The sequence below is a fragment of the Cryptomeria japonica genome, chromosome 7 (assembly GCF_030272615.1).
Source record: "Cryptomeria japonica chromosome 7, Sugi_1.0, whole genome shotgun sequence".
Taxonomy (NCBI): Eukaryota; Viridiplantae; Streptophyta; class Pinopsida; order Cupressales; family Cupressaceae; genus Cryptomeria; species Cryptomeria japonica.
Genome location: NC_081411.1, coordinates 856,874,950 through 856,897,493, shown reverse-complemented (window position 1 = coordinate 856,897,493; position 22,544 = coordinate 856,874,950). Strand labels below are relative to the sequence as shown.

Genomic DNA, 22,544 nt, shown 5'->3' with positions numbered 1-22,544 from the left:
GAAGGATTTGATAGAATTGCTCAATGTGGAATAATGGGTTCATACTTTTGATAATCGTATGATTTTCAGTTATCATGCAAAGTTAGCCTGAACTAGGAACATAAACTTAACTTCTATCGCCATATTCATTGTTCAACATGTTGGTGAATATGAGTGATATGAAAATCTTTTGATTTCTTTAGAAGATTGCACCATTCTTGTGTAGTTGTTGAATTTGGCGAAGCAAGGATTGGTTTTGGATTCCACGTTTGCAATTTCCACCTTCGGAGTTCATAGGATTAGATTACGATTAAAACTATCCTTCTAAACCCTCATCCTTTTGCCTTTTTTTTCCAAATCATAGTAGAAGTAGGATCGAAAAGAGCTTATTGCAAAATCATTCCAAAAGGGAAGAAAGTTACAAGCGTCAGCAATTAGCAGAATCCTTTGATTGATTCACTCCTCAAAAAATTGTGTAACTCCCCCTTGAGATTACTAGCATATCGCAACGAACCAACTAAGACTATCCGCATTGAATCTGGAACCTTGAAGTCGTCTTTATGATCACACAATCCATCTGTTTAGCACATAGAAGATTTTGATCAAGAGGGAATAGGATATCTCTAGGTATTTTATTCTGAGTTGCGCAGGCATAAAAAAAACACCAACACTCCCCTACCCACCCATTAATCTACTCCACCCACCCCACATGTAACCCCATTTTCCTCATCCAGATTCCACCCCTTGTGTTGGATATGGAAGCTACACCTAAGTTGTGTTAACAATAAGGCCTTGTCTTTCCTTAGCCTTAAACGCATTGATCTTCAACCTCTAACTAAGTCTCATGCAATTGCTACCATCCTTTCACATCATTCCATAATAAACAAACACAACACTACACACAAAAACCTTTCCATTCCATCCATAATAAACTTGTGGGCTCCTCAAACTCGACATTAAACAAAACACATATATGGCACACAAACATTGTACCTTCATGAAATCAAACCTTAGCCTACCTAGTCAAACATTAAATGGTCATCGTGTCCTTTGCCAACCTCTTGGTTATCCAAACAACTTTCCAACCTTGCCTAGGGATTGACTAACCTTCGCAAGCCAATCAACATCCTTATACAATCAACCTTGCTTTGGGACTATCCAACCAATAGTAAGCCCTCATCCTATGTTTGGCAAGAGATATGTTGACTACTTAGACATGTTTTGTCAGTGACTTTTATTGTTTTGATTCATCTTTTGCTTTATCTTTTTGATCCATGACTGCACCTACTTGAGGCCACCTCGATCTTTTCATATCTTGGTGTGTTTCGACTAGTGTATAATGGGGCATCATCTTTATCTTGTTTGTTGTGTTTGTAGGACGTTCTTGCAATACTTCTATGTAGCTACTTACCTTGTGTGTGTTGGAATAGCTTTTAGCATATCATTCATCCTTTGCATACTAGGTTCTTCATACCTTTTGTGCACCTTGACCATTATGCTCTAAGTCTATTTTCCTCACATATGTCGAGAAGGTTTTGTGGTCTCCAGTATGAACAAGGACAACCCTTTTGTTTGAGTGTCAAGTCGACACAAAAGTTGCCTTGTCACCCTAGACCATTATACCTTGGTGCATAATTTCTTTGCTATATCAAATTTGGGTTTTTATATCATTGCAACATAATGGTCATCCTTATCCGCATCCTCTTCATCTCTCCTTTCACCATCTTCCATTTCCTCATCTTCTAGCCTTATCCCTCACATTTCCTTTCAAGAGTAGACCTATGTACTCCTAATCCACTTGTCCTCTCGAGAGGGCATCATCCTACTAACTTGCCATCCTTCCTCGTCCTTCTTGTGACTAGGGCATCCTGCTTTTAGTCATTATCCCTTTCTTGCCCACTATATTTTAATCTTCTTTGAAATAATGTTACTTCCCAACATCATCTCAAAGAGAGGCAAAATGTAGACACCTTAAATTGTTCCTTACCTAGTGTTGTGACCTTTTTCACACAACGCCCCATTGCAAATGAGGACCCTCCCTTTTTCCTACTTTCTAGGGTTTTTGTTAGTGCTCGGTGGCCTTCCACTTCAGTTTGTCAAGTTTTGAATGGTTTGAGCCTTAAGGATTGAAAGTCAATTTTTGCAAGCCAAGTGATAGACACCGTCAAAGTGCCTAGAAAGGCCAAAGGACGAAGAACGCAATTAATTTGGATGAATTCGAACAACTTTCTATTTTTGTAAAGTTTGCTTTTTTGCTTTTTCCTATTTTTTAGGAAGTTTCGTTTTTGGCATTTTTAGCTCGATCCCCAGTATGGCTATTTTTAGAAAGTTTTCCCTATTTTTTAGGGATGTCTTCTTTTTGCTTTTTCGGAGTGGGGACCTAGGGTTTGTACTGGTGCCATCGACCCGCATCAATCGTGATCAAAGATTTTCAAGTTTTGACTCAAAAAGCTAAGTTCCTACATTTTAGGGGTCATGACGCTTCAGATAGGTTACCCAAGTTTGGATTTCAAATTTCATATCAATCTGGCTAAATTGATGAAGTTATCAAATTTTGGAGTTTTTCAAGTTTTTTTCTCTAAGTCTGGCTAATCAATGTGTGATGGTGAATGTTATGACAGGAGAGATCAAAAGTCCGCCGAGTGAGAAGGCAAGGTCATGAACTTCAAAAAGTCCGCCCTCAAGGTGCATAAATCATTCAAAGTCGCCCTCAAGATAAGGTCAACATGGTCATGGCCATCAAGAAGTCCGCCCTTCAACACTCAAAAAGTCCACCTCGGTGATGGTCTTGAGCTTCCAAAAGTCCGCCTTCTTGGTCTCTCCAAAGTCTGCCTTGGAGCATAAGGTAGAAAGTCCGCACAAGTTGCATACCTCCAAAAGTCCGCCTGAGTTGTAAGTGAAAAGTGCTCAAGAAGGAAAAAGTCTGCCCAAGCAAAGTGGTGTGCATGAGAAAGTCCGCCCAAAGTGATGGAGAGGGAATCCAAAGAAGTCCGCTTTGTCAAAGTTGAAGGAAGCAAAAGTCCGCCCTCCTAACATCATGGCCATCTCAAAATCTGCCCAATGTCATGTCCCCTCCTTAGCTCTGTCTAGCAGAGACATGTGAGTCAGCTTATTTTTGGGTCTTGTAGGCTGACAGTGGTGGATAGAGACTCAGTGAGGATATTCAGTGTTTGGGATTTGGTATTCTGGCAGTAGTGGACCAGTTTGGAGCAGTTCCTTAATTTTAGGAGGCATTTCCTTCTTTTGTGGAGGCTATTCCTACTATTTAGGAGGATTTGACAATACCCAGGGTTGGGTTACCATGAGACTATTCCTTGGGTTCAGTTTCATGAGATTTGGGTATGTTTCCTAGCTTCTAGGAGCATCCCTAGATTTTAGGGACAAGATTACTCGAGGATCCATGATTTCTGACAACAGTCACAGACAGGTGGCAGGCTCCATTTCAGACTTGTGGAGTCAGATGAGCATTATATGGCTATTTGGAATATATTTTTAATATTTCCTAAGTTAGCATCTTATTAATTAAATAAAGCTATTTATATAGCTAATTGGAGTAATAAGGGGATTTTGGCTTTTTCTGGTCAGGCAGGCATATGTGTTGTTGCTCGTTGGAAAGGTCTTGAATTATTATAACTTATTTTCATCATCCGAAGACCTTCTGGCACCTTGAGTCTTGTTATTTGACGAAAGGGGTGTTCTTCCTATACATAAAGGCCTTTTTAATTAAGAATATGCCATTATTTAATAAAGGTAAAAGCATATTCTCCCTTTAGGGTTCGAGTAGCTTTGAGAGGGAGATAAAAGGAGATGTTGGCTCATTTTTTATTATCTTTTTACATCTTCAAACTTGGCATTTGTGAATTTGCTCTGAGGAGCGATTTCTGGAGAACTGGGACGCAAACCCCAGGACTTAGATATTGGGACGCAAACCCCAATAGAAGGTTTCAGCAACTTCATTTGGTTTCAGACTTTGATTGGAGTGCAAGTTCAGCATTGGAAGAGCTTTGGCTTTGGACGTTGGGTATATTGCTTGGCACGTGGGAGTTCCTTGGCTGCCTGGACGTGACTGCAGCAGCCGTACGGCCGCCTTCCAGCTGGCATGTGGGTTGCTGATTGGTATTCATCAGCCATCTCTTTTTTTGTGCGTGGATGGTCTTTCTTGCAGCCGGCAACATTATTTTGGTTGGTAGATACTTTGCTGGCATATCATTTATCTATTTTGCTTGGTACGATTTGTAGCTATTCTAGGTTGGCTGAATATTATATTATTGCACATTATTTTCCAGCCTATTTCATATTTGCTGCTGTTGTTATTCATTGTTTACCTATATCTGGAAAAATACAAACAAAAACAAAAGACACAACCTTTCTGCAACTTCTGTCTCTCTCTAAAAGATCATTTAATAAATAGGAAGAATTTATTTTAAAACGAATAATTAAAAAATTACAGCCTGTCAGATTAAAAGATCCATCAGGGATCTTTCACCCAACCAAGGTCATGAACTTCAAAAGTCCGCCCTCCAAGCAAAGTAAATGGTGTTGAGAACTCCAAAACTCCGCCCTACTCTTGATAGCCAAGGTGTCAAGTCATTCACAGTCCACCTAAGGTAAGGTGTAAATGGTGCAAAAGGGTTAACAAACTCCGCTCTACTTGATGTCTAAGTCTCAAAAAGTCCACCTAAGTTGAGCTACAAACTCCGCCCTATGGATGATGGAGGTGGTCATGTTCATTCAAAGTCCGCCCTTCAAAGTGCATGAGCTTCAAAAAGTCAGCCCAAGGTAAGGTATGAGAAGTCTGCCCTGAAGAATGGTCATGGTCTCCAAAAAGTCCGCCCAAGGTGAGCTCCAAAAGTCCGCCCAAGAAGAAGGCAATGGTCATGGTCTCCAAAGTCCGCCCAAGGTGATGACAAAAGGTGCCAAACTCCAAAAGTCCGCCTTGCAATGAAAGGTGAAGATAAAATGCAAGCAAAGTGGCATGAACATGAAAAAGTCCGCCATGGAGGAGAGAAAAGTCCAAGGTGAAGATGCATAAGTCTCACAAAAGTCCGCCCTAGATGGAAAGGTTTTGAGGTGCATGAAATGAGTAAAGTCCACCTTGATGTATGGTGCACAAACTCATGGAAGTCCGCCCAAGGTGATGAGCGTAAGATGGTTCCTGAGTCAGGAAAAGTCCGCCCTATGGTTGAGGCCTCAAGCATGTGATGGTTCCTGTTATCACAAAAGCTTGCACCCTTGCTAAGCTATCAACTCAGCAACCTCGTGAAACATGGAAACAACCCCAAAGTGTGGGACCTTGCGCGAGGGGGGTTGAATCTCCGGAGAAGGCCGGCTTCCTTCTCAATCTAGGTGCAAGTGTTGAACCAACTCAACACTTCAACACTGATTTCTAAATCTATCCTAACAACTTGCAGAGGTAAAGGGAAGAGAGAATGTTGGAAATAGAAGGAGGTGATGCACCAAGAAGAGATTGTTCCTCTCCCCACCCGAAATGACACAAGGAATCAATTGAACTGCCGAAGAGATGCACAAACTTCAATTGTTTGGATGATCTCAATACGTGTGTGGAGGTTAGAATTTGCTAAGTGTCAAGAGGGGAGAAGGATTCCCACAAGTCACACTCAAAAAACAAGCTAACATACACTTATAATGAAGGTAAGAACTCATACACAGCATGCATAAGTTAAAGTAAGGCAAGAATGGTAGCTTCAATTTATTCAAAGGCCAAAAGGCCAAACTTACAATTGTAGAAATGCAAAAAACTATTACAAGTCTTCAAGAGAAGAGAAGAGCATAAGAAAGCTCAAGCCAGCAGGGAGAGAACCCCTTATAATGAAGCTTAACAGCCTTATATAGAGAAATGGGTTACAATGGTGATCATGACCCCTACATGTCAGTTTGGAAGTGCAGGGAAGTGCATGCACTTGGCTTGTACATGAAAGCCACCTAGCCATACCTCAAAAGGCAATACTAAGGAAGGTGGATTGACTAACCTTCCAAAGTCAGTCATGACATAAGTCACCAAGTATGGCCCCGTACCTCCTTTGATGGAAATCCTACCAAAAACATTTAATGCACCCTTGTGGCTCCACAAAAGAAATTGCACAAGTCACCAAAACTGTCGAAGTATTAAAAGCCTTGAGTGTCGATCATGCCATCTAGAAGAGTCACCAATCTGAATGAAGTCCGAAGACTTCGGAAGTTCGGACTCCCGAAGTGAAGAAGACAAGGGAAGGAGCAAGGAACTTTGGAACCTCGGGGTTGCGGAGTTCCGGGATAGAGAGAAGAAGAGAAGGAAAGGAACTTCGGAACCTCGGGGTTCCGGAGTTCCGGGGAGAAGGGGAAGCAAGGAAGAGGACTTCGGAACCTCGGGGTTCCGTAGTTCCAGGGAAGGCAAGGGAAGGGAACTTCGAAACCTCGAGGTTCCATAGTTCCGAGCAAGGATAGAAGAAAGGCTAAAGAGGAGGGGAACTTCGGAACCTCGGGGTTCTGGAGTTCCACAGAGGGAAGGAGAAAAGGGACAAGGAACTTCAGAACCTCGGGGTTCCGGAGTTCCAGAGAAACTGGAGAAAAGCTAAGGGAAGGAAGGGAACTTCGGAACCTCGGGGTTTCGGAGTTCCGGAGAATGAAGAAGGAAAGAGACAAGGCCAAAGAACTTTGGAACCTCAGGGTTCCGGAGTTCCGGGAAGAAGAAAAGGCCAAGGGAGGAACTTCCTCCGGACAAGGCAACACTTCACTCTTCATGATTCTTCTCTTCTTGATCAACTGGGGCCACGCTGGTCCATGGAACATATCTCTGATTGGTTCTCACTGATGGACCAAAGGTGTCATAAAATGACAACAGTTCCCAACTCTCAAAAACTCCGCCCTACATCAACATATGGTGCATGACATCAAGAAAGTCTGCCTAACCTGCAGGTCTATAATGCTTAACTTCAGCAAAGTCCGCCCTGCTGCAAATGAAAGGTTCCAAAGGTTTGAAAATCTTCGCCCTACTTGATGAAGTGCTAAGACTTGTTCCATGTGCTCAAGAAACTCCGCCCAAGGTGAATAGTTTGGTTCCAAGTGTTGTTCCATGAGTTAAAAAAACTCCACCCTATGTTTGAAAGAGTTGTTCCATGAACTTCATAAAGTCCACCCTTGGAAATATTAATGAAGATGATTGTGTGGTACCACAAACTCTCTAAACTCCGCCCCAAAAGATGAACAAGTGTGGTGTCATGAGTTGGTTGAAGTCCGCCCCACTAATGAAAGATCAAACAAACTCCAAAGTATGCCTTGAAAATGATCAAATCATGGTAGGATCAGGTCTAAAGATGAGGTATTAAGCTAAAGAGGAGTTCAAGTTCAAGATTTAATGATCAGATTTTAAGTATGAGTGAATATGAAGTATGGTACCTTGTCTTGTTCCCCCAATATTCCAAAGTCCGCCCTATGCTGGAGTGTGGTGCCTGATTTAGTTCCCCAGCTTGAAGTAAGTCTGCCCAAGTAAGATACTTGCTGAAATGGAAGACAAGAAGATGATGACAGCAGAATCTATCATGGAAAATATTCTTAAGGCATGGAGAAATTCTTCTCTAAATTCAAGGCACTTGAAAGAATTATCAATTTGAGAACATGAATTCATATTTGCAAGGGGTTACCCAAAGCTTTTAACCCTCCTCCCACGCGCAACATAAATTGGCAGTTGAAGGCGGGATCATCACAGAAAACACAAATGGAGTTCAAGCCAAATTCAGAGTTGAAGACATCCAACACGCTGAGGTGGCACCTCATCATTTTCCAACCAATCAGATTGTTCCAAGTCAGCATGTCCAGATTCAATGAACCTGACTTATCCAGAAGCTTCTAGAAGGGCACACTTCAAAATGCAACAACCTTCTATATTCATTGTTGGTTCATATTTAGCAAGAAGGACGAGTGTCCCCAAATGTAATTTTCTCATTGGTCAAAAGGTAGTTGGTTTTGGGAAACCCTAATTAGGGTTTTATCTTTCAATCTGGGCCCTTGATCATTGTTTGATCTCGGTCGTTCATTATTTTCTGAGAAACTATATAAGGCTACCTCCTCTCATTTGGAGAGTGTGAGGTTTTTGATATATTGTTGCGTGAAGGTCATTTTTCAAATAATATATTGCATGTGCACTTTCTCTTAAGGATTTGTAATCTCTGTTATTTGAGTGATTAGCATGGTTTCAATTTCCTCAACACATTAGTTTAAAGGTAATTTAGATTTGTTTTCAAAGTTGTTAGAATTGAATGAAGGATTTGATAAGTATTAATTAACTGTGTATCTTTGCTCATACTTTTGGTGAATGGATGATTTCTATTTCACTGTGCAAAGTTAGTCTGAGCCTATCCCCTGTGCATGCCAACATTTCGATCATAAGCACAACCCGTTGAAGATTGCACCCGCTTTGTGTAGTTGTCCTTAGTGTGGCGAAGCAAAGTGTGGTTTCCCGAGAACACCTAGTTAATACCGTCTCCAGAGTTCATAGGTCCAGAAGCTTGAAAGACATTTGTAAAACGTAAGTCCCCCTTGAGATTTTCAGTGTACACTACTGTTGACGTGTATTTTGTACACCATCATACACAGAATAAAATACCTAAGGGCATCTTATCCTCTCTTGAATAAAGTCTCTAACTGCTGAAGATTCGCATGAAGGATCAGTTAGGATGACTTCAAGGTTCCTTTTGGTAGGGTCTCTACATGTGGATAAGCTCGCTGTGGTATGATGTGATTTGCTGGAATCACAAGGGGACTTACATTTGGTGATTGAATTTCCGATCTACTTTGCTAGAACACAAGCTCTCACTAACTTAGATTAAAAAAAGGGAAAAAGGAAGGGGGTGAAGAGAGGATCTAATCCTAGTACTAAGAATGTAGGAGCAATGATTTGATTTTTTGATGAAACTCTAACTAGGTCTTGTTTTGACATCAATGGAACATCTACACAAGGCTAGTGCGATCTTCTAAGGGAAGCTTTATGATGTTCAAATCATCACCGCAGGCATAGATACCATCCAAGTTGATGCACATCAATGAAGAAGCGACAAATTGAAATTGAGCTTAGGCTGAATGATTCCAGTTGACTACGCAAGGCAAGTCTGCAATCAACAAACTGCTAGTAGTATGGATATACGAATTCCACCATCAATCAATCACATTTCCTCCATTCATCTAATCATCTACCATCTAAGATTGAAGACTCAACAAGAAACCATGCAAATTGCAAGAAACGACACACTTCACCATTACTTCAATGAAAATGGAGTTTGTTTACAATCAATGGCAACAATTTCTTGCCTTGTCCTCCTATTCTACTCTAATTGCTTCCAACTATTCTCTAACTATTCTAACTATTTACATACTATCTCCAACAATTGCTAATTAAATTTACAAATGAAATGCCTGGGCTTATATAGTACCCACAATACAATTTGATGGCTTAGATCAATTCAAGATCAATGGCCAAGATTTTACAATGAAAACCCTAATTAGGGTTTGTTACAACCATTACATAACATTTAATGCTTGACCAATGAAATAATTGTATTGCTTGGACACATGTCCCTTCTAGAAAAATCGACCAATGGATAGCCGGGGTAGGTACATCGGAGTTTGTGCCACCTTCCATGAGTTAGGTACATTGACTCTGGACATGCTGAGGTGGACCACACTGACTGGAGGAGTGATGACTGGGATGCCACCTCATCTGACACTTGTAGCTTGCTAGATATTCAATTTGATGTCGTTGAGAGGCTATCTTCAATTAACTCTTGTCCTAACTCCTTGTGTCCTTGATGTGCAGGATGATGATGTACCTCGCCTTGGAACGTTGGATTGAAAGAGGTTGCCCATGTCCTTACTTGATCGTCCTGGCGAAGACCGTCCTTGATCCGGCTTGATTTTCCTTGATGAGATCTCCATTTGATGCCTACACAACATTTCAAAATTAGTAACATGATTTTGCAATACATAACATAAATAAGAGAGCAAATTTTAGGAAACTTAATGATAAGTCCTTTATTAATCATTTCCTAAAAACGACTATTGAGCTATGAATTCAAAATTTCAAAATTTCAAAATCTAAGCTATGACGATCAACGAATAAAACAATAAAACCAAATCGCCATACCTCAAATCGAGAGCTAACTCTAGAATGCAAAACAAGGAATTCGCCTAGGCAAAAATCAAAATTTGATGGCTTCAACGTGATCTTGAAGGATAATGAACGTCCTCTTTGTCAATTCGCCACCCTTGGGGATATCTTTGATGTGCTCTTCAATGTCCTTGGCAAGTTCGCCTAACTTGAGACTAAGCTCGCACTCCTTTGATGATGTCTGCGCCCTCCTCTTGAATGACAATTTCGCACCTCCTTGTCTTCTCCAAATCGCATGCTAATGAAGGATGTTAAATGATGATTTGAAATGAATAAACCACCTTCCCTTTATAGGCGCTTACCTTCATATTGATCTTAGGCCGACTTTGGTAAATAAGACAAATTTAAAATAAACTTAAAAGGCCGACCCTTGTAAAATGAAACAAATTTTAAATCAAGCGCCCCATTTGATTTTTTATTAATTAATAATTAATTATTAAATGCCTTTATTATTTAAATTAATAAATTTCGATTTTTATAAAGGCAAAAATAATTAATAAATATCAAGCGCAAATTTTAAATGCCATTTTTAATTAAATTTGCAATCCATCGATTTTAGCATTTAAAATAAATTTAAAGAAATGTGTTTGAGCGCCAAATTTTTGAAAATGAAATAATACGTACCTCATCGCCCTAGTCCCTGACTGAGGGACAGGAGCGATCCATCAATTTGGTCTTGATTCTTGCAATTTCGACGTCCAAAGTCTTCATCTCCACGTTCAAATCGACATTTTTGTTAGGTCCTTCGAGCTTGATTAACTTTTCCTTGCGATTGAATGTCCTTTTGTGGTGATATCGCCCTGGTCCCTTAGAGAGGGACAGGAGCGATCCATGTGTTTTCTCCATTTCAAGCACAAATTGGTAATATTTAACGTCCATCTCCCTTTGTATCGCCTTCCAAATGATGTTTAAAACCTTGTACAACCTTGTTTTGACGTGGTCTTCAAAGGATTATAAGTGTTTTGGCAAATATCGCCCTGGTCCCTTGGAGAGGGACAGGAGCGATCTCCATGTCCTGGCTCAAATTTGCAAACACTTGATCTTCGTTCTTCGTTCATTGTCTTCCAAAGGACGTCCTTTACTTCGCCAATCCTTGCATTGTCTTGATTTTAAAGGAGCATGAGTGTTTTTGTAAAAATCACTTTGGTCCTTGTCCAAAGGACAGGAGCGATATAAGCTCTATAGCTCATTTGATAACATTTTGACGTTCGAGACCTTTGTAAATCATCTTCAAATGACACCTTATACCTTGTGTGATCCCGAAAAACCTTGACTTGGCATGAACTTGAAGGAAAATGAAGAATCCTAAGCAAATCGCCCTGGTCCCTTGGAGAGGGACAGGAGCGATATAGCTTCTTTGTTCAATTTGATGATTGTTTAACGTTTGAAGTCTTTGTATATCACCTTCTAATCATGCCTTGGACCCTTTATGACCTTGCAAAACCTTGACCTTACGTGGTATTTGAGAGATTTGGCTAATATAATCAATATCGCTCTGGTCCCTTGGAGAGGGATAGGAGCGATCCTTGAGGTTTTGAGTTTGTTCTTGCGTTCTCTAACTTGTAATTGCTATCAACGCGTAAAATGAAGTCCCCTTGATCCCCTTGGTCGCTTGACACTTGACAAATTTTCGAAATCTAAGCCATTATGGAAATATCGCTCTGGTCCCTTCCTGAGGGACAGGAGCGAACTAGGGGTCTTGATGTAAATCCTTCAATGTTAGCAACTTTTGATGCTTTGCGCTTGATGGAGATGTCTTAAAATGTCTTCACCACCTTGTTCTTCGTCTTGGAGTGCCTTGAATTTGGAGGAACGACAATATAACCATTATATTGCCCTGGTCCCTTGGAGAGGGACAGGAGCGATCCTGCTCTTGTGGGCTTCATTTTACTTTATCACCTTCAAAATTTATCTTCAATGGTCTCGCCATACTTCATTTCATTCATTCATGCCTTGGAATTCATTGTAACTTGGCAAGAAATTTATCTATAACAAAAATCGCTCTGGTCCCTTCCTGAGGGACAGGAGCGAACTTAAGCATTTCGGTCCTTTGTTGGCATTTGGTAATCTTCAATTTATCTTCAATGAGTTCATTTCACCTCCTTCCTTGCCTTCAAACATAAAAATTGCTTGATCTTTGCCCAGATCGTACCTTATGAAGAATTTCGCTCTGGTCCTTCAGTGAGGGACAGGAGCGAAATTGACCCTCTAGGCAAAAACTTCATCATTTCATTGTTTTTGATCAAGTCTGGATGTTCTATCATGCTCATTTCGTCCTTCACCATGCCTTTGATGTCTCGATTCGTCCAAACAAGGTCAGGAATGGCTCAACTAAGCATTTTCGCTCTGGACCCTTGGTGAGGGACACGAGCGATTCGCCTTGGTCCCTTGGAGAGGGACAGGAGCGCTTTTCGCTCTGGACCCTTGGAGAAGGACACGAGCGAAATTTGACTTTTCGCACTCTCTATCAGGATAATTTTTATGGAATATAACATTTAAGTATAAGAAAGAAGAAACATTTCCATAGAAGGAAATGTCACTTATACTTTAAGTTATATTCCATATATACTTTCAGGATGTTTGAGAGTGGTTTCAGACCTCCAGGAGTTATATTGCAAAATCTAGTTTTTGGAGGTTTTTCAGTTTCCAGACTTAGTCAAATTTCAGGATCAGGACATTCCAGACTTAGCCAAATTTCAGGATCAGGACCTCACTCAAGCCGGACTTGCTATCCTATTGATCCCCTGGGCGACATTCAAAATGCAAAGGCTAACTAGCAAAACCCTAAAAAACCTAAAGAACAAACCCTAAAAAGCAAAAAACATGGGTCCCCATTTGCAATGGGGCAATGTGTGAAAACGTCACAACAACTACCCAAGTAGCTATCCCACTAAAGTCGCTTCTTTGCACATATAGACCTTGGAATTAGTAGTGGTTTTTCAAGAGAGGATAGAATACCTTTGGGTATATTATTCTAATGTTTGGTAGATGATAAAACAGACACCAACACCTAGCAACACCTACTTTTAGCCTACCTTAACCCATTAATTAAATAAATATTTATTATTTATTTAATTATTTTACCTTTATCCTACCCTACTAATTAAATAAATATTAATATACTCATTTAATTAATTTCACAAATACCCTTAATTAAATAAATATTTATTATTTAGTTAATTATTTTACCTTTATCCTATCCCATTAATTGAATAATATTAATTTGTTTATTTAATTAATTTTACAAATTCTTAATTTACCTTTATCCCTTTCCATTCAATTCTAGGTTCTCATCTTCTTCACATGGATCATAATCTAAATTTGTAGTCATATGACAAGTGTCCACCTTGTCCCTTTACATGTCTAACTTAGCTTTGTCACCCATTCATTGAACCTAGACACCTATCCAAAAGTCAACTCAACTTTATATCCTATCCATCCATCTCAAATTAGCCACTGAATCCTAGCCATTCCCATAAGGTTGTTGCCCTAACCTTATTTCAAGCCCTAAAAACCTATCCCTCATGTGACACTTGTCGCATGACTACAACTTTTATCCAAATCTCTAATCCTCCTTTAATCTTAACCATTCATCAAACCTCTTAATCCTAGCCCTTGGTTCTCTTATTGAGAATTCTATTTAGAGAGGCCTCTCATCTCATTTAGAGGATCCAATCTGATGCTATAGTTAAGCTGTTCATTTTATCATCTAATCATCTTGATCATATCGTCATGCTGCGAAAATCTTGAGCAACCACATTCATCTATCTATATAGGTACTTCACTTTATCTTTTTGAGGCTTGCATGTATTTGATTTGAGTTAAGCTATATTTTATGCATATTTCATTTAAGTCATTTCCATGCAATACACCCATTTGTGTTTCAATGCACATGGATACACTTAACTACTGCATTCTCTTCAAAGAATGCATGTGCCAACAAAAATTTGGTAGCCAAAATCTATTCTTTTTCAAATTGGTGCCAACTGCCAAGAAAATATTTTCTAAGTAAATTTTGAATAAATGTTACTCTTGTGAAGAAAACAATGCAAACCCTTGGTGCTAAAGGACTAAGCTTGCACTTTGAGTTCTCACAAAGCTAAACAAGACTATCCTTTCTCCTAAAAAACAAATATCTTGGCTAAGTCTAGGAATCCTTAGTTGTCAATAATGACATGCTCACTCACTTATTCCATGAGAGGATGTCAAGCAATCTACAGTTAAGACGAGCTTCATACAAAGAATCTCCAATGGAGGAGATTAGAATGAAATTCTCATCTAAATCATGTTTTACAATACAAAATCTATTTTAATTATAAATTTGGAATTGTGGATAATAATTAATAAACATAATCAACAAATTAAAATACAAATTAACAGTTATGTGCAAGGATGCTATGAAACAATACGTAGCAAATGGGAAGACTAAGCATAGGAGACTCCTGCACATTATTAAATTTATATACTACAATTGGAAAGGAAAACAAGGAAAAGAAATCCTATGGAAATACTCAATAAAAGTTTGGTAATTAAATCTTCAAAATAAAAAATCTTAAGGAAAAAATTGAAACCATCGGCTAGTAAGAATTTGCATGGCAGCTTTATTGGAACACTATATGGCCAGAAAAATCCCCATAATGTCTGATGCAAATAATAAAAAATATAAAAAAACAATAACATGGTAGCTGCACAGTTGACCTTCAAAGGTTGGTAGAAGTGAACGCATTCAACAATTAAAGGTTGGTAGAAGTGAAAGCATTCAACAATTAAATGATTAATTTGAACACGAGGAGGAAAGCATCAGGGATGTCAAAAAGAGGATCATTTTCAAACCTTTGTAGCTTGAAGTGATCACTTATGTTTGTATAGGACATTAGCGATGTGCACATTTTGATTCTGTCATTGTTCAGGTGCTAAGACTTTGGTAAATTTTGTCTTCAAGTCATGCTTGAAATTGAAAAGTGTGGACTGGACTTGCAATCAAAATATTTTTGTGACTACTCATTGCTGGGATATTCCTTTGCAGTATTGTTGAACTTGCTGACAGGTTTGATAAAGTATCTCTCAGTTTAATATTGACTTCACTTAGTAGAGAATAGAGACAAGGATTGTAACATTATTTTGTTAACATCCTGCCACCTTTTCGCTTCAAGACAAGAGATACAGTAGAGTTCATCATTTGATAGAAGATTCAACAGAATAGTTTGTACATTCTCCACAACAAACAAATTAGAAAGTTCCAAACTATAAAAACTACAAAGAATCTAAGATAACTTTTTGTGTTCGCAGTAATATATGAGGTGTCTATTTCAAAAGAACAATTTATCTGGATTTGAGCCAAGACTAAAACCAATACATTTTTGAGTTATCAATTCCAAATTCAACAAGGAACAAAACAAATAACTATAGGTTATGGGAGACAAAAGGATTATAGAAAATGTATAAAACAAAAGGAATGAAAGGCATTACCCATGGGTGTAATGTTTAAGCGTACAAATGTTTCCTGCTCTGGCTCTTTTCTCAGAATATTTGCAGCCACCGGATCTGTTGCATGTATTCCGTGGAGATCTCCAGATACACTGTGAGATTTAATTATACTACTTGCAGCTTTGGGGTTTTGTTCTCCATTCATATTAACGTGATCAGGATCAGTGGGGTATATGGGTCTATGATTGCCTTCCTGCACATACCAAACATAGAGTCCTGATAATTAAACACACTAGAGGCATGTTGGTCCATTTCAACAACAATACACGTGGATTGTAAAATATGCCATATTAAAAACCTCTTCTATCCATTAAAACCCTAGCATGCATCAACAAAAATTGGCTTAAGCTTGTAGCCAACTATGCAATATTAACATAAATAAGTGTTTCGTGATTTGTCATATTTAGAACCTCTTCTATCCATAAAAACTCCTAAGATGCATCAAGAAGAATTGATTGATCCAAATATGCAGCATTAAAATTAAGTGTTTCATGATAACAAATTTCTTGTCATTTAGTACCTATGTCTTCATCTCCCTGTTCTCATTTCCTAATGTCATGTCTTTTTGTTGAAGTAACCTAGTTGTTTAAGCATAGCCTATTTTTCTGCATTTTTTAATGTAACATTCAAAAGTCTTACCATGTTAATTCTTATCTTCAAGATTTTAGTTTTGTGTTTGTTTGAGCCTATAAGATAAAAAAAATTCTCGTGGGAAATACAAAATAGTGTGCCAAGTCCCATAGTATTAATTTGAGACACTCGACTAACTAGAGTAGGAAACCAAAACATATTGGGATCAACATAATGTTATAGAACATTAGTATAGAATCATTAAGTCCTTGAGCATTGAAATTTGTCACAATGTAGAGCCTACTGATCTGTATTTAACTAGCTCTCCAGTGGACAACACATGAAATTGTAAAATCATAACGTGTTATGAAATCAATAAAATGAAGCAAATGAAATGCACCCGCTAACATGGTTGATGATGCCGTGTAAATCAAACATTTAATGCAAATAAGAGTAATTTAAAAGAAGGTACTGTTGTGCGAATCGCACACCCATCCCCGTCTTGGACAAGGACCCCCCAGTTTGTGCCTTTCTGTCCTTGCGGAAGAGGAAGGGGATATGAAGCTATCAAGTGCTGCTAAAACCAAATTCGGCCTCTAGGGCCATATTGTGAACTTAAAACTCCCCAATTCTCACAAAGTCGCCTAAATGTGAAGAAAGAGTTAAAGCCTGCAATGACGTTGAAATGCCGATTTTCGCCAAGGGATACAAAGGAGATAAAGAATGCAAAGTGTCAAAAAACTGACAAAACTCCTTCAAATCCTTAAATTCGCACTAAGGGGGGAAATTACATGAGTTTCTAAGAATTGGCAAAATGGGTGAAATCCCCGAAATTCACCAGTATTGGATAAAATACAAGAGGTAAACTTGACAAACTCCTCCCATTCACCAAAAATCGCACAATGAGGGACAAGTGATAGTTGAAAAGTTTTTAAAATTTGCAAAACCCCCCTCAAAATGCCGAAAATCACATTTTAGAGGGTAAAAGTGCGAAAGGGAAAGAAGTTTGCAAAACTCTCCAAAATCCCGAAGTTTGCAAAAGTGCCCAAAATCCCGAAGTTTGCAAAACACCCCAAAATCCCGAAGTTTGCAAAAGTGCCCAAAATCCCGAAATTCACCATAAAGGGGTGAAAATGTCAAAAATTTTAAAGTTTGCAGAAGTGCCCAAAATCCTGAAATTCACCATAAAGGGGTGAAAATGTCAAAGTTTGCAAAAGTTTGCAAAAGTGCCCAAAATCCCGAAATTCACCATGAAGGGGTGAAAATGTCAAAGTTTTTAAAACTTGCAAAAGTGCCCAAAATCCCGAAATTCGCCATAAAGGGGCGAAAATGTTAAAGTTTTAAAAACCTTGCAATTGCTCTCAAACCCCCCGAAAATGTGAAAATAAAATAGTAAGGCATTAACTTAAAGTTTGCGGAAGTGCCATTTAGGCCGAATTTCGAAAACGTCTAAGTATGAACTTTTTTTAAAAACTTTTCGAAGCCCCTCTTGCCCGAAATTGCCAGGAACAACTAAATTCGTGGAAGGAGTAAAAGCGTTAAAACTTGGGAAATTTTCAAATCACCCTCCAGGCGTTAAATTTAATGTTTGTTAAATTAATTTTAATTTTTTAAATTAATTTATTAAAATGGGATTAATGGTTTGCAAGTCGCAGGATGCCATCGCAGAGAACCAGGCGAAGGCCTGAAAATGCAAATCGAAGAGGGATCGCAACCAAGGCCAAGCGCTGGACGCTGAAGAAGAAAAGATGCAATGCAGGATCAAAGCGATGAAGCATTGGGAAGCGTGCCACCCGGGTAACAAGTTAAAGTTCACCACCAAAGACCGAAGAACACTCTGAATGCAACAATCATGCATTCTCAGGAAAAGCACACAACTGGATTTAACTCCAAAAGTTCAGTTTTTAAAAACTAAAACTGTTTTATTACAAAACTGCCTGTGGGTCCCGCGCAAGATATTTTTGTGGACAGTTATGTCCAACTGCCAAATTGACCGAATTAAAGCCAAATACTGGCAGGTAGTTGGAATTGTGCTTGGTTGGATAACTGAGAATTGATTGGGCATGGGTTAAGGCTGCCAGCTTTTGGACGGCAGGTTGCAATCCTTGGATGCAGTCAATCCTAGCCTCTGATTCAATATTGTAAAAACTATAAAAGGCAGGCCTTTCTTTTGTGAAGGGTTAGAGATTTTTGTTAGATAGTTAGACTCTAGTGAGAGAGTTAGATTTTAGAAGTTAGAATAGGTTAGATCTTAGCAGTAGCATAGATATGCTGCAAAAATTGTTGTTATAGGCAGCTGAAATCAATATATAAACATTGATTTGGTGTTTATTGTCTTGTTTTCATCCTGTTTGCATGGGTTTCTTTCAGCATTTTAGATATATCTTTTTGTTTTGGGTGTGCAGGTATTTGATAGATTCAGGCTCATACCATTGAGGATATACTGATTGTGTATCCTTTTGTATGGTTAACCTGAGCCTTTGATTGTGCTTTGTTCAATTGCAGGTGTCAGTCTGAGCTGTGCCAAAATTGGGTGCTTAGCCGTATGTTTGCAGTCTGAAAATCTTCCAAGTCCCCCTGAAGATTGCATCGTTCCTGCAAGGTTGTGAGCTATTCTGGCCAAGCAGGAATTGGTTATGTTGAACCGTCTACCCGCATACCCGTGTTGTTAGTTTTAGATCTCCTATCCCTTCCCTTTTGATTTTATTTCGTAGTCTGAGAATCACAACAGACCACCTTGTTGCAATCGTAAGACCCCTTGTGCCCCCAACAAATCACATCGACCACTGAGTAATCTCGCAGTCAAGACTTGACAATCAAAACCTTGAGGTCATCCCCTTTGATCAACAAAACCAGCATTAGGGATTTCCTTATCTCAAGAGAGGATAAGATACTCAGCAAGTACATTCTATGCTGTGTTGGCCGGATGAAGTCACAAGTTCAACGATTTTAGACACGTCAACAGAATTGGCGCTAGAAGGAGGGTTGGTATGATGAATGTCTAAACAGCTAAATCCAGATCCTATCAGTCTATATTTTCGAGGAGTAACATTTATAGCTTTTTTTTACCCTCCTTTGTGCGCAACAGAATTGGCGCTAGAAGGAGGGCCTTTGGAAGGTACCTTGCAGCAAGTTGAGTCTAATCGACCTTTTAAATGCTATATTCGAGATATGCAAGATCCTTGTTAAACCAGAAAAGCCAAAAAATCAGAAAATCGGAAAATAAAAAAAAATATTTGAGTCAATATGTTGAGTCAGCCATTTCATGAAGACTGTCTGCAGTCAGAAATTTTCCAAATCCAACAAGAGCTAAGTCTGCAGTTCTATCCAAGGCAGTTGTCTGAATTTGCATCTGCAGCTCACTGCAGAATTCATGACACCACAACGCACGATGAACTAAATTGCTTGACATTTTTGTCAAGGGTTGAGCTCGCGTTACAGGGGTAGATATTCTTTTGGGATGTCCCCAAACCAGAGGCGATCATACAGCCGGATATCCCCAGTCCTCCGTCCAGCATCGAGGAATTTACAAGATTCAAGAATTTGATTGAGAATGCAGTCCGAAATTTTCCAAATCCAGCAAGAGCTAAGTCTGCAGTTCTATCCAAGGCAGTTGTCTGAATTTGCATCTACAGCTCACTGCAGAATTCATGACACCACAGCGCACGATGAACTGAATTGCTTGACATTTTTGTCAAGGGTTGAGCTCGCGTTACAGGGGCAAATATTCTTTTGGGATGTCCCCAAACCAGAGGCGATTATACAATCGAATATCCCCAATCCTCTGTCCAGCATCGAGGAATTTACAAGATTCAAGAATTTGATAGAGAATTGGTTTGGTCTTAATGAGGAATTACACTTGGAGAGCGTGTTATCACCTTGGTGGTGCAGAATTCACTGCACCCCACACTCAGAGTTCACCTGCTCGCTATGCATGGAGGCAGTCAGTCAAGTTAAAGCTCAGTTTGGACTACCAGAAGAACCAGAGGAGAGCATCACCAACAAAGTGTGGAGTGCCTAACTTGCTGCAGACGAGTATAGACAAACGCAAAATCAATGCAATGCCGCACTCCCCGATGATGAAAGGATGGAGCTATCAAGTGTTGAGCAAGATGAACCAGTCAATCAGACCAAGGCAGCAGATGAATTTATTATCCCTGCAACTGATAAGGACAGTGTTCAAGAGGGCGATCAAGGGAGCTTTATGGATCAGCCACAAGTTGAAGAGCAGTTTGCAATAGCCCCACCAATGGGGGATGCACTCCAAGAGTCTGTTGAGGACGTTTTCGAGGACCAATCAATCAAAGAGTCCCTGTTGTTTGGGGACGTGTTGATAGAGGTGCATAAGGCTGCATTGTTCATACAACCCAAGGATTCACAGACAGATGATGCACCTCTCTGTCCTGAGTTCAAGTTTGGTTTCAAGACTGATTTTCAGCCTGTGCAACCTAATGTGGAATGTGATGCTGATTTGCATACACCAGACGCTATCGAGATGCTGCACCACCAATGGCGACCTCCTAATACAGTTGTTGAAGCCTTCCCGCCGCACAACCCACCGTACAATACTCTGCATGAATCAGAAACCTACCAGGTTGTTTCTTTCCCTCCTGTTGTTAATTCTGAAAATTTTCAATTCAATTTTGAATATTCTAGGGAAACAACCTGTAAATGGATTAACCACGAACCTAATGAACTTCCTCAATTGATAATTTTGCCCGATGCCTTGGTTAAACCTGAGAGTGGCCAACTGAAAATTTTCCTTTCAGAATACAAAGACAAACAAGCCAAACTGAGAACTGTTCCCACTGCCCTGTTACTGCTACACATACTGAAAAATCATCCTGGGTCCGAAACGCATGCATGCAGCCCGCTTTTTGTACAGTCAGTTTCTCCTTGTACATAGTTTAGGTTTTTGTTTTCTGTTTTTGTTTGTTTTATGTTTTTAGCTTAGATTTCCTGTTTTCTGCTTTAGTTTAGTTGGCTTTCCGTAGTGTAGGTGTCCTTTCGGAAGAAGTTGTCTACCTGTCAGTTTTTGTAGGGGTTTGTTTGCTTTTCCCAGCTTTGGTGTACGAAGTCGGAAAGTTTTTTTCGGCTCATTTCTTGAATGTCGACTTTGGTAGAGCACCTAATTGACGGTTGTCCCCGTAGTCAGTCCATTTTGGTTTAAGGCTTAGTCAGTCTAAAAATTTAGTTGCTTACTGCGTCTTGTCGCCAACGTTGTGATCACTGCACTTTTAAACGCTTAAAATCGCTTAAGGTTGTCGTTTTATCAAAGGGAGGTCACTACAAGTAAAAAATCTGAAGCTCTACTTCAACGACCACTGTACGCTTAATCCCACGTAGACTTCACTACTTACCAGCCGAGGAGGAAAAGTGAAAAGTAAAAGAAAAATCAAAAGAAAAGAAATTGAAAAGTAAAGAAATATCAAGTTGCTTGGCTTTGGGAATACAGACACCTTTGTCGATTTTCAAACAAGAAAATTTATCGGAAACAGAGCAATCTCTGTGAGCTTACAGGCAATAACTCCGTCCGGGCTATAGACGCTTGCTGGCAACGGGGCTCTATCTAGGTTGCTTTTGGAGTTAGAGTCGCCCTACATAGCTTGTCTTGACTGAACAATGATATTTCAACTTTCTTTAAGTAGGAATGAACCTCACTGCACACACTTGATTTTCAAGTTTGGTGACTTGATTCAGTTTGCGACCTCATTTTTACTTTGAATCCGTCTTTTGTCATTTGGGTTGTTTTGTGGGGTATATACTGGAGATTCTGGGGTTCAATCCGGATAGTCATCCTTGAAATGTTCAGGACCATTTCCCAACCGAGTCGCCATTTGTTGTGCGAATCGCACACCCATCCCCGTCTTGGACAAGGATCCCCCAGTTTGTGCCTTTTTGTCCTTGCGGAAGAGGAAGGGGATATGAAGCTATCAAGTGCCGCTAAAACCAAATTTGACCTCTAGGGCCATATTGCGAACTTAAAACTCCCCAATTCTCGCAAAGTCGCCTAAATGTGAAGAAAGAGTTAAAGCCTGCAATGACGTTGAAATGCCGATTTTCGCCAAGGGATACAAAGGAGATAAAGATGGCAAAGTGTCAAAAAACTGACAAAACTCCTTCAAATCCTTAAATTCGCACTAAGGGGGAAATTACATGAGTTTCTAAGAATTGGCAAAATGGGTGAAATCCCCGAAATTCGCCAGTATTGGATAAAATATAAGAGGTAAACTTGACAAACTCCTCCCATTCACCAAAAATCGCACAATGAGGGACAAGTGATAGTTGAAAAGTTTTTAAAATTTGCAAAACCCCCCTCAAAATGCCGAAAAATCGCATTTTAGAGGGT

General features: G+C 39.5%; 1 protein-coding gene across 1 annotated transcript in view; it reads right to left on the bottom strand.

Moving 5' to 3' along the window:
- The window catches only part of LOC131047038 (AMP deaminase), a 103,288-nt gene that overhangs the window by 60,106 nt on the left and 20,638 nt on the right, over positions 1–22,544 (bottom strand). The window contains exon 3 of the mRNA XM_057980831.2: positions 15,608–15,818. Coding sequence (XP_057836814.2) covers positions 15,608–15,818 — 211 coding nt within the window. The remainder of the gene's footprint in view (positions 1–15,607; positions 15,819–22,544) is intronic.